The sequence below is a fragment of the Syngnathus scovelli genome, chromosome 9 (assembly GCF_024217435.2).
Source record: "Syngnathus scovelli strain Florida chromosome 9, RoL_Ssco_1.2, whole genome shotgun sequence".
NCBI classification, from domain to species: domain Eukaryota; kingdom Metazoa; phylum Chordata; class Actinopteri; order Syngnathiformes; family Syngnathidae; genus Syngnathus; species Syngnathus scovelli.
In genome coordinates this window covers 13,568,638-13,585,305 of record NC_090855.1, presented here as the reverse complement: position 1 = coordinate 13,585,305, position 16,668 = coordinate 13,568,638, and the positions used below count along the sequence as shown (strand labels likewise).

The 16,668-nt window shown below is 44.1% G+C and overlaps 2 protein-coding genes across 7 annotated transcripts; one reads left to right on the top strand and one right to left on the bottom strand.

Annotated features, from left to right (window-relative positions):
- Positions 1-635: 635 nt before the first annotated feature.
- Positions 636-2,714, bottom strand: rabac1 (Rab acceptor 1 (prenylated)). The gene is made up of 6 exons (XM_049731821.2): positions 2,548-2,714; positions 2,012-2,136; positions 1,692-1,904; positions 1,501-1,598; positions 1,310-1,411; positions 636-1,033 (listed from the first exon to the last, which is right to left on the bottom strand). Exons 2-6 carry the CDS (start codon positions 2,092-2,094, stop codon positions 945-947), a joined length of 585 nt encoding a protein of 194 aa, XP_049587778.1. The 5' UTR covers positions 2,095-2,136; positions 2,548-2,714; the 3' UTR covers positions 636-944.
- A 634-nt stretch (positions 2,715-3,348) lies between these two features.
- On the top strand, positions 3,349-16,227 carry dedd1 (death effector domain-containing 1). Of its 6 annotated transcripts, none has more exons than XM_049731708.2 (6): positions 3,447-3,509; positions 3,821-3,915; positions 4,171-4,648; positions 4,923-5,054; positions 8,298-8,441; positions 14,338-16,227. In XM_049731708.2, coding segments are annotated over exons 1-6 (1,239 nt in total). In that variant the 5' UTR covers positions 3,447-3,508; the 3' UTR covers positions 14,727-16,227. The 6 variants fall into 6 exon arrangements, with proteins under 6 accessions (XP_049587666.1, XP_049587670.1, XP_049587665.1 ...); XM_049731707.2 differs by having other exon boundaries at positions 3,465-3,509; positions 3,821-3,933; XM_049731709.1 differs by lacking the exon at positions 3,821-3,915 and having other exon boundaries at positions 3,349-3,509.
- The last annotated feature ends 441 nt before the right edge of the window (positions 16,228-16,668 follow it).

The following is a 16,668-nucleotide window of genomic DNA, read 5'->3' as shown; positions in this document are numbered from 1 at the left end:
GATACTGCCTCAGGTACACAATGCAGGCAGCAGCAAAATAGCATCTCAATTTATGCAGTGTGAAATATAATTCCAATTATTTAAAATTCTGTATAATTACGTCATGATTGCATGAGCCTCATATGAATTACATTGCTCATATGAATTACAGCTCCTAAAGCAGAACATTTAACAAGCACCCAAACATCTCTTTGTGTCACCCTGTTTTTTGCTCTCCATCTCATTGCAGTGCGACTCACCCTCCACCCCCTCCCACACCTTCAACCACACTCCATTTAATAGAATATCGATCCACGCCTTTGCCACAGTGAATGAGCCAGCGTGTGTGACACACACATGGGGGGTGTGGTCAAGGTCATTGCCATGGTAACCTGAGCGAGGGGGTCTTCTGTAGCATGGGTCAGGCAGGTCAGAAGGGGGGGGGGTTCATTTGGAGTAAAAAGCTAGAGATGGAAGATGAGCAAATGTTCCCACTGCAAAGGAGAGTAATGACAAAACTAAATAGACAACAAACAGAAACGGAATGGTTGGAAATGTGATCGCTCGGTCTGTTCTGCGGAGATGCAAGTTCGGCTAAAATTCCACGTTTATACATTCAGTAGTTGAGACCAGCCAATGATCCACTTAAAAAAAAATTCTGCTTATATGGTCAGACTTTTATTTATAACACAAACCTCAAATATGACCCAATTAATAGAGTATATTAAATGTCAAAATACAGCAACATGAGTGAAACAAGCTCAACTGAATTTATATATGTATAAAACAGAATCAATAGAAGACTGAAGGTGTTCAGAAGCTTTTAAATAGCACTTTTGTACGGTTCAGAGTTGTTTCAATACAGGAAAGAAGTCAAATTTGGCATTTCATGATCATGTAGCCCAAACCGATGATTATGATCATACGCGTGTATCAGCAAGACGTTGTAACCAAGGTGGCGTATATCACACGGGCTCCATGAGAAGCTCCTCCATGTTGGAGCTTTCCAGCTCTCGAAATGCGGCATGACTGCCGATCACGAACAAGGTCGCTCCTAAGAGGGGGAAAAGAATTATCTTACGTTTGCTTTCCATGCATAGTGGATGTAATTCTACTTCTGACCACTGGATGGCGGCACACTATTGTGTTGGACACGATAAACTGCGTTTAAAGAACGTTTCAATCTAGAATTAAATAAGGTATTTATAGATTGTGAATTTCACTTGTTCAGACATAATTTAGACTTTGGCATTGTCACGGCAGTTCATTGGTCAAGGAATAATGGGCAGCGAGTTCATCACTGGAAAGATCTGAGTTATAATGGACTCACCCAGAACCCAAAAGACGGCAGCTCCGGCTCCAGCCAACCAGAAGACGGGTAAGGAGATGCCTCCGGCCAGACACATCTGGTGCGGGACAGTCAGCTCCTTGCCTGAAAGAAAAAAAGCAAGAGTGCAGATTAAAGATAAAGGCAAAGAAAATGCGGAGCCTCGCCATGTGGCAGTTGGCCCAATTACGTACCGAGGATCACCAGTTTGGACTCCAGCGATTTAAGGTGGATGATGTAAAAGGCGCCGATGAAAACAGCCACCGCTATCAGTAACATGGGAGAGCTGATTCTGAAGATGTAAACAAGCCGGATAGCCATCATCACCGCAGTATACAACAGAAATAAAGCCGGCCATGGAACAAACCTCGGCGACCGCACTTACATGCAGTAAAGGATGAGTCCAAGGAAGATGAAGGTATAGTTGCTATTGTACGTGTCCATGTTCTTTACCACACGCTGGCACATCTCGCCAAAGTTGCGCGGCTTTGAGAACTTGCGTTGGTCTGCAAAGCTGGCCCATGGTCGGATGGACACCCGCCGCCGGTCCAGCCACTCTTTGGCTATGCTGACTGAAAAGCCTTTTGAGAGGCCGAGCCTGTGTGTGTGTGTGTGTGTGTGTGTGTGTGGGGGGGGGGGGGGTCATTGGGAAAAATTGAAAAATTGACTTATTGTTCTGTGGAGTATTAGTAATAAACGTCTTACTTGGCAAGGATCCCAGCTGCACCAGCCGCGCCCGTCGGATGAGCATCCTCAGTACTAAAAACATCTCCAGCTTTGCTCTCCATTTACACCTCGCAGTTCTCACCCTTGGGAATGTTAGTCGTGGCCTGTTAATAAAAACGTGACATTGCAATGATTGTTGTGTTCTATTTTTCACATTTAGCACTAGGTTATTATTGTGGTAGAAGTTAGCCAACAGTGGAAATAATGTGTTGTCAGTGGACCGGAAAATATTTGTCAGCTGCATGATAGGCGATTCCGACACGTCACAAAACAAATGTTTTGCATATCACGACACGAAGGGCATTTTACATGTATAACACGATTCGATAACTTTAATAACAGCCAAAGACAAATCGAATTGCTAATCTGCTACCAGTCGCTACTTCGTCTTTGTTTCAAATACGTCGATAGTTAAACAACATAACGACACACGTCCATTTCGCTTGGGTTTCACCCTAACAAACATAAATAAGAGTACTTTGGATGAGTAATTGAAACAAAAAAGAGTCTCTCACGCAATCGAATTGTCCGTGATACCGCCGGGTGTTGACGGAAGTGACGTATCTTGTTTCTTCCAACGAATGAGTTGGCAAACCGTACAACACAGCCTAGTCATAGCGGATCTGAGATCAGCTAGCAGTGTTTTAAATCCTCTCCACTATAATGATAATGATGATGATGATGATGATGATGATGACGATGACGATGATGATGATGATGATGATGATGATGATGATGATGATGATGATGATGATGATGATGATGATGATGATGATGACGACGACGACGATACGGTGAAATAAACTGACGCCAGACCAGCAAAATAGATTAAATAGCCCCGGCAGCTGTGTAATTCTGATTACTGACTTGCGGTCAGCTATTGCGTTGTTTTGGGGGATGTGATTGGCCAGTTTCTTAGCGTTGTTTTGTTGATAGGCTTTACGAATCAACGTCGGATTGTTGTTGTTGTTGTTGTTGTTGTTGTTGTTGTTGTTGTTGTTGTTGTTGTTGTTGTTGTTGTTGTTGTTGTTGTTGTTGTTGAAAACAAATGATTTTAATGTACTCATAAATTTGTTTAGGTTACATAAAGAAAGGCGCTCTAACATGTAAACGGTTACAAAATTGTCCCGAAGTCTTCCTTTTTCCACTTGACTGCGCGGAGACTGAAAATAAACTGACACCAAGAACAAATAAGAAGCGACGTCCTCATCTTAAGGCACCGATTTGAGATCAGCCAAGAGTCGTTTCCTCTGCTTTAAATGTGACGAGACTGAATAAATCTGACACCAGATCAGATTCGACGTGTACGACATATATCATGAACCGACTCGGGATCAGCCATTCTTGCCGCTTTGCGAGCAGATGACGATTACAAATCTGACACTGAATCAGCGATAAAATGCGACGTCTCTAACCTATGCTCGGCCTCTTTTTCGCTGTAAGGAAGTTGGCACTGTGTCTCGACGTAAGAAGGGAAGTGAGTATTACTCCGTTGCTTGTCTAAATATCGTCTTTTCAACGCCCTGACAGTTTAATGTATGTTGCTTCATGGGACAAGAAAGCGTTAATTCTTGACTGTAGCCTATTCTTGTGAAGGTACTTTAATTAGCGTGACGTAGCGATCACCATAATTATGCTGCGCTAACTCAAGCTCATGCCGTGTAAGCACAATACAGTTACTGAGGGTTATACTCGATAAATGTCGAGTTATTAGTTATTCAAAGAGTAGTATTAAGTAAGAGTCCGTCATTTAATGACTCGTTGTAATGTTTGTGTTTCCCCTCGCAGTGACTCATATTTGTCAACACCCTCGACTGGCGAACGACCAACTCTCCTTCTCACACAGATGTTTTCTGTTTCTATCGTTGGAACACAGTTGGCTTGTTAGTGTTGCTAGCTTAGTAAGACACCTGCTTAAAGCGTGATTAAATAAAATCTATCGACCGAAACATTATAAACTCTTCAAATGATCAATTGTCGTATATAAATATGTCCTTGCTGCACTCGAGTAGACCTTTCTGTCTACAATTGATTTTTCAAAATGAAGTTCAGTGGTTAATGTCTTTATTGTTATTGATGGAATTAAATGGAAAATGAGCTTATCTATATATGTATTCCCCTTCATTGTCTCAACGCAGGGTACGGGTGACTTCACCATGGCCAGCTCCGCGCTGAGGCATTCGCTCAACTGGGATGAAACAGAATGTCTCAACTTTTACGGGTTGCTGTCCCTCCACGAGGTCTTCAAAGTTGTCGGCTCTCAGCTGACAGAAACCGACATCGACGTGCTCTCCTTCCTTCTGAGTGAAACCTGCGCCTACGTTCACCCCTTGGACCCCACTGGCTGGACGGTGAAGCCTGATGAAGACGACACGCTCCGCCCTGGCGAGGCCCCGAGTCCCGAGCTCCTGGCGGCCTGGAGGCGCATGCAGTCACGGGTCTCCCCGTGGCCTGCGGTGGCTTGCTTCAAGCCCAGGAATGGCCTGGAATTATTGCTGGAGCTGGAGAGGCGAGGGTATATGAGCGAAGGCAACCTGGAGCCGCTTCTGCAGCTTCTCAGAATCCTCACCCGACATGACTTGCTGTCTCTTGTGTCCCACAAGAGGAGAAGAACTGGTGAGTCCCCAAGACCAATGGCACCAACTCAAAAAGGGTTAAAAAAAAAATTATTATTTTAGTGTATTGCTCGTGTTTGTTAAAAAAATCCATGCGAAGTAGAATAGTAATTGCAATATTGGGAGGGGGTGGGGGTCACAATTCCAAGTTTTCAAAATTGTGCAGTCCTGCCTTTTCTGTTGTTTTCATTAACCATGAAACTGTTTATTGAATGTGTCAGTCTGTGTTTGCCCCCTTTGATGAATAACTACCACGTAATTTTCTGACTTTCCAGTCTCTCCAGAGAGAACTGACAAGAGATGCAGGGTGGAACCCAGACAGTTGCTGTGCACTTCTGGCCATAGGTCGACTTCCTACAGACAAGCAGAAATGTCTCTTCCTCCCTCCACACAGCACGTGAGAACAGGTACGACCCGCTCCCCCAAAGCTTTAATTAGCGTTCCAGGAACCTCGTCGACTTGCTTTTTTCTCAGTTACGTTCATCATCGTAAACTGTTGCTACACTACTGCTACGTTTGCAGTCTGTGGCTAAATGAAGAGCAACGATGCCGATATCTTTTCATTGTGTGCAGCAAAGTCAGGTTTATCGCAGGGGGGTGGAGTTGTAGAACTTTGAGAGTTTTGCGCTACAGTCAGATTTCAATAAATCAAAGTGGACCAAACAGCATCGTACGGAGGATGATTAGGGCCGGTGAAGAAAAAAAAAAAAAAAAAGGGTGACAGGATTCTGACTTATTTTTCTCAGAATTCTGAGAATAAAGTCAGAATTCTGACACGTTAAAGTGGGAATTCTCACTTTAGAGCAGTGCTTCTCAATCATTTTCTGTGATGCCCCCCTCGGGAGAAGAAAACATTTCGCGCCCCCCGATGCTTGTACCCTTATTAACATTAAAGGAAACAATAAATAAATTAAAGAACGATTAACTTACAATAAAGAATAACCTTATTAAAAACATTGTTTTTTTTAGTCTGTAACAGAACAGATTCAATGTGCATCACTTTGCCTGAAATTAAAAAAAATATATTTAAACTATAAATAATAAACATACATAATATTAAATTAAGTAACAGCAATAAATAATATTCAAAGTAATCAGCAACATTAACTCAGGAGCACAATATATAAAACATTTTAACCTACAAATCAAATATTAATAAAACAACTTTTGCTGTTTTTTTAATCGAAATGAGGCAGCATGATGGAGACCATATCCACGGCCGGAGGTAGTATCAGCTCTTCTGCAATGGTGTGGGTATTTTTGCACTGAGCAATTTGGTTCGCTGCTTTATATGATGCTTACAATACTTGCTGATTGACTGTTGGCAATATTCAGCCCGTTTTCGCTGAAAAACCTCACGCATCTTATCAATGTGATTGGGGTGCAATGACTTTTAAGTGCCGCCTTAATTTATTTGGCTTCATACTGTCTACTGCCAACATTGTAAGGCACAGTAAACACACTGGTCTTTCCTCGTCTCCCATCGTAGTCACACTGAGGCCGAGCGCTACGTATGCTTCGTCATATTTCCTTGTCTTACAGTGCCTTGCGAAAGTATTCGGCCCCCTTGAACCTTTCAACATTTCGCCACATTTCAGGCTTCAAACATAAAGATATAAATTAAAATTAAAATTTTTTGTCAAGAATCAACAACAAGTGGGACACAATTGTGAAGTGGAACCAAATTTATCGGATAATTTAAACTTTTTTAACAAATAAAAAACTGAAAAGTGGGCCGTGCAATATTATTCGGCCCCTTTACTTTCAGTGCAGCAAACTCACTCCAGAAGTTCAGTGAGGATCTTTGAATGATCCAATGTTGTCCTAAATGACTGATGATGATAAATAGAATGCACCTGTGTGTAATCAAGTCTCCATATAAATGCACCTGCTCTTTGATAGTCTCAGGGTTCTGTTTAAAGCGCAGAGAGAACCATGAAGACAAAGAAACACACCAGGCAGGTCCGAGATACTGTTGTGGAGAAGTTTAAAGCCGGATTTGGATACAAAAATATTTCCCAGGCTTTAAACACCTCAAGGAGCACTGTGTATTGAAATGGAAGGAGTATCACGCCACTGCAAATCTACCAAGACCCGGCCGTCCCTCCAAACTTTCATCTCAAACAAGGAGAAGACTGATCAGAGATGCAGCCAAGAGGCCCATGATCACTCTGGATGAACTGCAGATAACTACAGCTGAGGTGGGAGAGTCTGTCCATAGGACAACAATCAGTCGTGCACTGCACAAATCTGGCCTTTATGGGAGAGTGGCAAGAAGAAAGCCATTTCTCAAAGATATCCATAAAAAGTCTCGTTTAAAGTTTGCCACAAGCCACCTGGGAGACACACCAAACATGTGGAAGAAGGTGCTCTGGTCAGATGAATCCAAAATCGAACTTTTTGGACACAATGTTTGGCGTAAAAGCAACACAGCTCATCACCCTGAACACACCATCCCCACTGTCAAACATGGTGGTGGCAGCATCATGGTTTGGGCCTGCTTTTCTTCAGCAGGGACAGGGAAGATGGCTAAAATTGATGGGAAGATGCATGGAGCCAAATACAGGACCATTCTGAAAGAAAACCTGTTGGAGTCTGCTAAAGACCTGAGACTGGAATGGAGATTTATCTTCCAACAGGACAATGATCCAAAACATAAAGCCAAATCTACAATGGAATGGTTCAGAAATAGACGTATCCAGGTGTTAGAATGGCCAAGTCACAGTCCAGACCTGAATCCAATCGAGAATCTGTGGAAAGAGCTGAAGACTGCTGTTCAGAAACGCTCTCCATCCAACCTCACTGAGCTCGAGCTGTTTTGCAAGGAAGAATGGGCAAGAATTCCAGTCTCTTGATGTGCAAAACTGATAGACATACCCCAAGCGACTTGCAGCTGTAATTGCAGCAAAAGGTGGCGCTACAAAGTATTAGCGCAAGGGGGCTGAATAATATTGCACGCCCCACTTTTCAGTTTTTTATTTGTTAAAAAAGTTTAAATTATCCAATAAACTTCATTCCACTTCACGATTGTGTCCCACTTGTTGATTCTTGACAAAAAATTAAAATTTTATGTTTGAAACCTGAAATGTGGCTAAATGTTGAAAGGTTCAAGGGGGCCGAATACTTTCGCAACACACTGTAGATTTCGTGTGACTCTGAATTCTCTTATCTGTCTCTCTCCGCCGTTCTTTTCAGCACTGTTAAATATTTTTCCATGGTGTCCCACTGCACTTTTTATCGCCTGCTCTGTGCTGTGTATCCGTATGTTCCGTGTGCTCTACACTGTAGAGCGAATACTCCTTGCGCACACTCTTCCAGTGATACCGCCACTCCCACCTACTGCAGTGGATGTCTAATTACCCTTTAATCTAGTACAGCCAAAAGAAGCATGTTCCCTGGTGTCACACGCGCCCCTCCTTCGCAACGCGCCGTGCGCCCCCAGGGGGGCGCGCCCCACTATTTGAGAAGGCCTGCTTTAGAGGGAGAATTCTGAAAATAGTCAGAATTCTCACTTTCAAGTGAGAAAAAAAACTCAGAATCCTGTCGCCTTTTTTTTTTTTTTTTTACAGACCTAATCTTCTTCCGTAGCATCGAAATGCAACTTGCTAGTTAAATCCAGGGGCTAACTCATTTTGCACGTTCCGTGGTAGATTACGACCCCATGGCGAGCGGAACCTCCGTGCCGAGGCAGAGAAGAAGAAAGAGAGGGCACGGCTGGAGTTGTAAGCCCAAGAAGACCGGCAGGCCGTGCCAGCGGCTGCCACTGCCGACGCCGCCTCAAAAAGCGTCATGCAGTAAGAGCCGCATGCTCCATCTCTAATAGTCGATTGTCATCATTTTGCTCCAATCTCGCACATTTGCTTTGAAACTTTTTTTTTTGCCTTCTCCATGGCGCGCCCCCAAACTGTGCTTTGCTGCGGCCGTGATGAAGTACATCCAACTTTTGCGCTCTAAGACCTTCGTATCTTTGAACGGGCGCACTTGTACGTCAGGAAGCCGATCCGCAATCGTTAGTGCTTTGAAACGCTTTGTTTGGCCTCGCCTCCGTCCAAAGCATGCTCAAGGTCGGACGCACTTCATGATTCAAACACATCCCTCATTTGAATGTTGCGGTGGCGTGCAATTCAAGGCAAGTTGAAACTTGAATGTCATGTTCGCTTAGCTTGTCGTTGAGTGTCATTGCTCATCTGTTCTGCATGGGACAAATCGTGTCGGGATTGGGGACGGCCAGACTAATTTGTCTTTTAAGAATATTCAGGAGTTCAGAACATTCACAGTGTCGTATAGAAAAGCAAACGCCCATCCCTAGTTTGGCTCCGTCTACCTGCATTTCATTTTCCACTCCTTTTCTTTTCCACCGCGTTGGGGCCGCCTCTGAACTCTGAAGCGCTAGTCGCATCCTTTGGTTTCTTTTGGAAAGGCTTGGGATGGAGGCCCAACAAGTGGCCAACGTCAACGTCTGTTGTCCACCCAATAACGGGAGTACGAGCAAACGAGGGCCGGCGCGATCAGCGCTTGTTTGAGCCTCTCGGCAACTCCCCGTACCGCTGTAGATGTTTTCAATTAAGTCAGAGCAGAAATCCAGGACACCGAAATGCAACTTCAAACTTTGATTTTCATCCTCTTCGTTTGCACACAAGCGGCCGCAAAAAGAAAAGTATAGAAGCAACATTGTCTTGTGCAAAGCTGCTCTATTGCCACAATTGAACTTGTCGCTCACCTCGCAGACTCGAAACGATGGTCACCGTTTCCCGCCTCGATTGATGACAAAAGCCGGATGAGTTTTTTTTCCAGGGCGCGAGTGATGTGACTGTGAACATGTTGCTGCTGTCCTGACTGCGCATTTGATTCCAGCAGGTTGACTCATGATTGTGCCTCAATAGGATGACGGACTCAGGCAGGCAGACTGAAGAGCAAAACAAAAACAAAAGAGCACAACAGTCTGGGCCCATGCCTGAAAGGTAAAAGAGCCGCACTCAAGCGGTGGGTGTCCGTGTACCCCGAAATGCTGTCGCTGCTCACTGCCCAACCTGGCCGTCTCTCTTGCTTTGCAACACATTCTCCAAGTAATTGTGAAAAGCCAAGCAAACGTAATTCCATTCGTCGAGTAGGTTTTTCCTTTGAAACCGACGCTAGCGGATCAAGACTATTCTGAGATTTGAAATGTAGAAATACAGGACTGTCTAAGAAAATTTGAATATTGTGATAAAGTTCTTTATTTTCTGTAATGCAATTAAAAAACAAAAATGTCATACATTCTGGATTAATTACAAATCAACTGAAATATTGCAAGCCTTTTATTATTTTAATATTGCTGATTATGGCATACAGCTAAAGAAAACTCAAATATCCTATCTCCAAATATTGGAATATTTCCTCAGACCAAGTGAAAAAAAAAGATTTAAAACAACAAAACAAAATCAAACATTTGAAAATGTCCATTAATGCACTCAGTACTTGGTTGGTTATCCTTTTGCACGGATTACTGCAACCAATGCGGCGTGGCATGGAGGCAATCAGCCTGTGGCATTGCTGAGGTGTTATGGATGGCCAGGATGCTTCAATAGCAGCCTTTAGCTCATTTGCATTGTTGGGCTTCTTCACAATACCCCACAAATTCTCTAATGGGGTTCAGGTCAGGGGAATTGGCAGGCCATTCGAGGACCGTAATGCCATAGTCAAGTACACCATTTACTGGTGGTTTTGGCACTGTGGGCAGGTGCCAAATCATGCTGGAAAATGAAATCATCATCTCCATAGAGCTTTTCAGCAGACGGAAGCATGCAGTGCTCTAAAATCTCTTGGTACACAGCTGCGTTTACTCTGCACTTGATGAGACACAGTGGACCAACACCAGCAGCTGACATGGCTCCCCAAACCATCGCTGTCTATGGGAACTTCACACTGGATTTCAAGCAACTTGGATTTTGCTCCTGTCCAGCCTTTCTCCAGACTCTGGTGCCTTGAGTTCCAAATGAAATACAAAATTTGCTTTCGTCTGAAAAGAGGCCTTTGGACCACTCTGCAACTGTCCAGTGCTTCTTTTCCATAGCCCAAGTCAGACGCTTCTTTTGTTGTCTTGAGTTCAGAAGTGGCTTGACCGGACACGTCTGTGAACAGTGGCATTTGATACCTGGACTCCACCTTCAGTCTTTGAAGCTCCCCCAAATTCTGGAAGCGACTTTTCTTCACAAGGCTGCAGTCATCTTTCTTGGTTGTGCAGCGTTTCCTGCCACATTTCCCCCTTCCAACAGACTTTGTGGATGTGCTTTGAAACTGCACTCTGTGAACACCTTGCTTTGAGAAATCTCTTTTTGTGTCTTACCCTCCTAATGGAGGGTGTCAATGATGGTCCTCAAGACAGCAGTCAGATGAGCAGTCTTCCCTATACTTGTGATTTAGTTTACTGAACCAAGCTGAGTGTTTTTCAAGGGTCAGGAAACCCTTGCACGTGTTTCGAGTTAGACAATTCTAGTGAATACCCTACTAGTATTCTTTTTCATGATATTCTAATATTTTGAGATAGGATATTTGAGTTTTCTTAAGCTGTATGCCATAATCAGCAATATTAAAATAATAGAAGGCTTGCAATATTTCAGTTGATTTGTAATGGATCCAAAATGTATGACATTTTCGTTCTTTTAATTGCATTACAGAAAATAAAGAACTTTACCACAATATTCTAATTTTCTGAGACAGTCCTGTATATCATCAGGTATTTGTTAGAAATAGTTCGCCGAAATACGAGACAATCCAACAACTCGATATTTGAAGGTTTCCGTGCCTTGATGGCTGCTGCTGTTTTGATCGGCAACTGCATTCAAAGGGGCTTGACTTTTGAATGGCCAATTAAAGTGGGAATTGTAAATTGGACGTGCCACACAAATGTTAACCTTTGCGCCATTTTTACGTCATGTCTTGACGCAGAAAGTCTCTATCCGGAATTCCCCACGCCAGTTGTTTGTGTTTACCACGCTAAATTGTGCTCAAATGGACTTGATGTGACAGCGACAGACGGTAAAAATTTGGTTTGGGCAACCTCAAGCAAAGTCGCGTCTAATGTCAGCCGCCCCGAAGTTCCACCCTCGGCGGCGACTGCTTGGGTTTGTTATGCTAGTGAAGCGGCCGGTCAGCACATGTTCAACCCCCTTGTCTCTCTCTTTCTCTCCTTTCTGTCTTTGCAGTTGTAAACAGACTGACAAAAGCGTGCCGTCACGTACGATCAGAGGGAGAACTCGTAATGCACAAAAGTGTGCGAAGCGCAGCGCAGGGAGTTCTTTGCTTTTTGCCTCACGGCTCTGTTGTTCGTTCGCCGACCAGAAATGAGGAGCGATTAAGTTGACGCTGCCGAGCCAAGCAACTCCTTGTAAACAAATACTTCAACTTTGTTGTCGTTGTTTGTTTTCCACGGTCAAGCTCTGGACAAAGTCAAATGTTTATTTTTGTATTCTGTTTGCAATGGGTGCACTCTTCTTGTCCTAACATTTCACACAGGTCTTGACGCCTTTCCTAAAAGCGCTGCTCACGTCCTTCTGTACGGTAAAGCACTTTCTTCTCTCCATTTGACCTGTGACCCTTCATGTTGTATAATTTTAGATCTTCAGGGTAGCATTTGTTTAGCTTTTCTTGCTACTCATGCAAGAAGTAACTCCAATCCGAATCATCATCGAATAGATCCTGATAGCGATAGAATTTGCGTCATACGTTTGATTGACCGTCTTGCACTCGTTCCGATGGATTCCCTGTGAGCGCGCCAAATTGTTTTTCCATCGGTGTAATTATAGCCCTCGTTAAAGCGCTTTGCCTTTTGCACAAATGTTAAGTGATGCGAGAATCGATGCCCGAATTTGACATTTGCCTTTCAGATGTTGGCATTTTGCAAACGTTGCCCCTCTGGAGCCTCGCGCGGGCCCACGCAGATGAGGGGAGCTCCTTGTTTACTTTGAACACTCGTTAGCGGCAGAATGATTAACCAGACTCCATGATGGCGTTCCAACTCTTCAAACGGACCTTTGTCCTCCATTTGAACCTTTAGCCATTCATTGATTGTCAAACTATTTTTAGAATCGTACATTGTTTAGAGGCCACTCAAGTCAGGATTGTCAAACGAACTAAATCATACATTGTTTAAAGGCGAGTCAAGTCAGAACTGCAGCACCACTGGTTTAAACCTGTTACTCCAAAATCTAATTGCATTTGTGGAAGTTGAATAAGGCAGACAAAATGGCCATTTTTCAAATCCATCTCAGGCAGCCATTTTGTCACTCGCCGTCGAGCAAAAATGACATTGCGGTGACGACCAATGGTGGCTCAGCTGGCGAATCTGAAAACGGGTGAGCTGCGTCTGGCAGCCTCAAGATGTCTTTTTCAATCGACAGCTAGTGGCAGTAGTCCTGTTTTTCCCCTATACTAAGCGTGGAGGATGTGTTGTTTCTGGTGGAAGAGTTTCCACCAGTGTTGTTCCACACTAAAGCGCGCTTTGGAGGGGGTGAGATGAGTTTCTGTTGCAGCCAAAGTCACCAAGCAGCTGCTTTCCACTGCGCACTTCTGGAATAGCGACACGGGGGGGGACACTCTGTCTGTCGGCGGCGTTCGTGCTCAGTACAGTATGTATCCTCTGATCTTCCTCGCTGTGCTGTTGCATGACCGCCAATCCTCTTCCAAGCAGATTTTACACTTGAGCTTGAACCTAGAAAGAAAGAAAGCAAGACAATTCCTGAGCTGCATGCTGCTAAGTCTACCAGGCATTTTGCTGAGTGTGCAGCTGGCACCGTGTCCAAGTCAACCGGTTCCGTGGCAGCAGTATTTATTTGTCGTTGCCGGTTGGCTAAAACAGCCACTTTGCGCCACCTGACTGCGCCTTTTTTTTTTTTTTTCTGGTTCTTGGCAACCTTTGTACCGCTTTTAGCAAAAGCTCAATCGAGAATGACCACGTGTACGTTCCGGTCCAGTTGGTGCTCTGCTTGCTCGGTTGCAAGCTACTTTTTTTGGGAGAAACTGCTCTTGGATTCAGTTACTTTTCTGTGATTTGGTGCTGCTGTGTGATTGATCAATGAAGGCTTCAGTTTTTCCCACCGCGTGTGATCGAGGCAAACTTGGCTCTGCTCTCCATGTTGACGCAAATCCACTTTAAAAACCAGGGAAAATTTCTCGCAGTCTGCCTTGGTTCCGTACGTAAGGCTCTACCGGTCAATCACTGGTACAGCAGATTGGTCGCAAGACAATGTTTATTTATTTATTTATTTTTTTATTTGGGTGTCTTTTGAACGGTCATAAAGTAAAAGTGAAAGAAAATCATTTGAAAGAAACCACAAAAGCTTTTGCATGAAATTATTTGACTCAGACTACAGCAAAGAACATTTTTGCTATACTTCTACGTTACTTTAAAGGTAAAATATAATTTTTATTTTCAAAATGTATTGACTATCTTAGTTCATTTTTGCCAAATTTAATAATTTTGCTGTGGATTGACGCAGCGCATTTTATACAGCATGTTTTCTCGACGCTTGTGCAAAGATTTGTGTAAAACTGAGCAGAGCCAAGCCGGTACGGTGCCGTGCAAAATGGCAGCCTCGGTTGCCAGTATGATGTGTCTGATTCCTGTGCCTGTTTCTCTTCCCCCTTGTTTCGATTGCCTTCCTTCCACACTACTGGATTTGTCCTCCCTCACCATGACCACGCTCTACTCAGACATCCGCCTGAGGGTGCGTGCCGAGTACCTGGAGCACGAGGCAGCGCTGCGCAATGGCGTGTCTTCGGACAAGCGGCAACCTCTGGAGCGCCAGTTCGAGCTGTTCCGGCAGGCTGACTCGCTGCTACGCGCCCGCGACCTGGGCGCCGTTGTGTGTGACATCAAGTTCACCGAGCTTGACAACCTGGAAGCCTTCTGGGTAGACTACCTAAGCGGCGCGCTGCTGGAGGCCCTCAAGGGGGTCTTCATCTCCGACTCGCTGAGGGAGGCGGCAGGCTCCGAGGGCGTGCGGCTGCTCATCAGCGTAGACCAGGATGACTACGAGGAAGGCCGTTGGCTCCTGAGGGCCGGCGGGGCCCCGCCAGTTGTGGACAAAGACGATCGCTGAGGTGTGTAGGTGGACTTTTTATTATACCACATTAACGTGCATAAAAATGGCAGGCTTTTGCTTTCGTGTGATACCTCTAGCAGCCGCTAGATGGCAGCAAGCGCCACTGACAGTAAGCCTTGAACCTTGGTTTTTGAGTTGAGACCACAAATGCTTTTGATTTGCATTTGAATTAACGTCCAGATGCTACTGTTTAGGACAGCAGAAAGCGACAAGTTAGGACAAGGCAGAGCGGAACCAACAAAGGGACACTGGTAAGCCCCGCTTAACTGAGTCGCAATGGAATCAAGGCCAGTTTAGCGTTCATAAAAGGGATCCATTCAAAATGCTTAAGGAGGGGGAAACCTGCAGCAGCAAGTTTTTTATTATTTTGAGGTGTGTGACAAAACTTTGGAGACTGCTGCAAAATTTGTTTTTTCAAAATCGAATCAGTTTGTAAATCAAACTTTGAGCGCTAAACTATTGAGAACTTTGTAGTCGCTGCAGGATAAAACTACAGGCTCCATTTTCTGCTGCCCAGTTTCTTCTTGGATGAAGACGTCACAGTTCTAAAGTGGAACTCTGGCCAGTACAGTGTTGTACTTAACACGCACCTTATTATTCCTGTTGCCCACAGTCTCCCTGTGGGTAAAGTTTGTCTTATGGTAATTTTTGGGGACTGGGAAACCAAGGTGAGGTGAAAGAGCTTTTTTGTTTTGCTTCAGAATGTCACCCTTAGTTTATCATACACAATCTCTTCTTTGCTGCGGTCCTCGAGTTTGAATGCTGGCCACATTTTCCGCACGGATACAATTTTGTCACCTTGCTGTAATATTTTTGAAGTGGAAAAGCCAGACAAGAAAAACTCATCTTTGCTTCTTAACTTTGGTGACAGCAAAATGCGTCCTCTTAAGATAAGATAGGGGAATACCGGATTGTCCTAAGAAGATAACCCCGCAACTTGCGATGTCAGTGGTCAGCAGATGACATGGTCGATTAGCTTCCGGCTTTGGCCGACAAGTCATCGCAGCAGCCCAGATGATAATTTCAGATGTGTGTGTGCGCACATGAGAGCTTCCAGTGCTCGACAAGTCAAACAGGTACAAGACACAACAGTGTGTCGCTCAATATGAGGGATGTCAGGGAGATCAAAATCCAAAGAGCGCACATCTGAGCCACGATCATCCCCGCGAGAGTGTCTTTGACAGAACGCTGTCTGGTCACCCTGCTGGAACTAATGCTGGGACTTCACTCGAAGGCCCCGATCAATAACGCTTTCGTACGGAAACCACTAGAACGACAAGACCAGCCTGGGCTAAAGGGCTGGACTCTGTAGGCCCAGACAAAAGGTTGTTTGTTTCTTTGTTTTTTTGTAAATGTAATTATGCTTTAAAAAAAAAAGATTTCCTGGAAAATTTGTGTTTAAAGAAAATAAGGCTTGTCAACAATTCATGCTGTTGAACAATACTAAAATAATATAAGTGAAGACTAATAAAATTAATAAAGGTGTGGTAACCCTTAATCTGTTTGAGTTTTTTTTTTTTAATTGCTTAAAATATACACTTGTAGTGGTGTCCTTGAGATACAAGTTTAGCCATTCGTTTCTCGAGGCACCACTGTACTATACAATATGTAATCTGGTCATAGGGACTGAGTCCTGCCACACATAGCAAAATTCTGCCAGTAATTGACCACCAATTGTGATTGTAATTGTTTAAAGTGAAGATAGATGCATGTAGAACTTGGTTACTTCCCGGGCTTACCTCTCGGTCCAAATGTATCACTTCAGCATATTTCCTGGACACCATTGGTGAGCACAAAAAAACGCAAACAGGTTTATTTGTGACTATAGGGCAGTGCTTCTCAATTATTTTCTGTGATGCACCCCTGGGGAGAAGAAAACATTTCGCGCCCCTCCATGTTATTAACATTAAAGCAAACAAAAAATACCGTATTTGCCGGT

Coding starts and splice junctions, on each gene's coding strand:
- dedd1 (XM_049731707.2), top strand. Junction 5,055..8,297: donor CACACAGCACGTGAGAACAG/GTACGACCCGCT, acceptor GTTCCGTGGTAG/ATTACGACCCCATGGCGAGC. Junction 8,442..14,337: donor GCCTCAAAAAGCGTCATGCA/GTAAGAGCCGCA, acceptor CGCTCTACTCAG/ACATCCGCCTGAGGGTGCGT.
- rabac1 (XM_049731821.2), bottom strand. CDS start 2,094: ATGGAGAGCAAAGCTGGAGATGTTTTTAGTACTGAGGATGCTCATCCG. Junction 1,905..2,011: donor GCAGCTGGGATCCTTGCCAA/GTAAGACGTTTA, acceptor ACACACACACAG/GCTCGGCCTCTCAAAAGGCT. Junction 1,599..1,691: donor GGACTCATCCTTTACTGCAT/GTAAGTGCGGTC, acceptor TTACATCTTCAG/AATCAGCTCTCCCATGTTAC.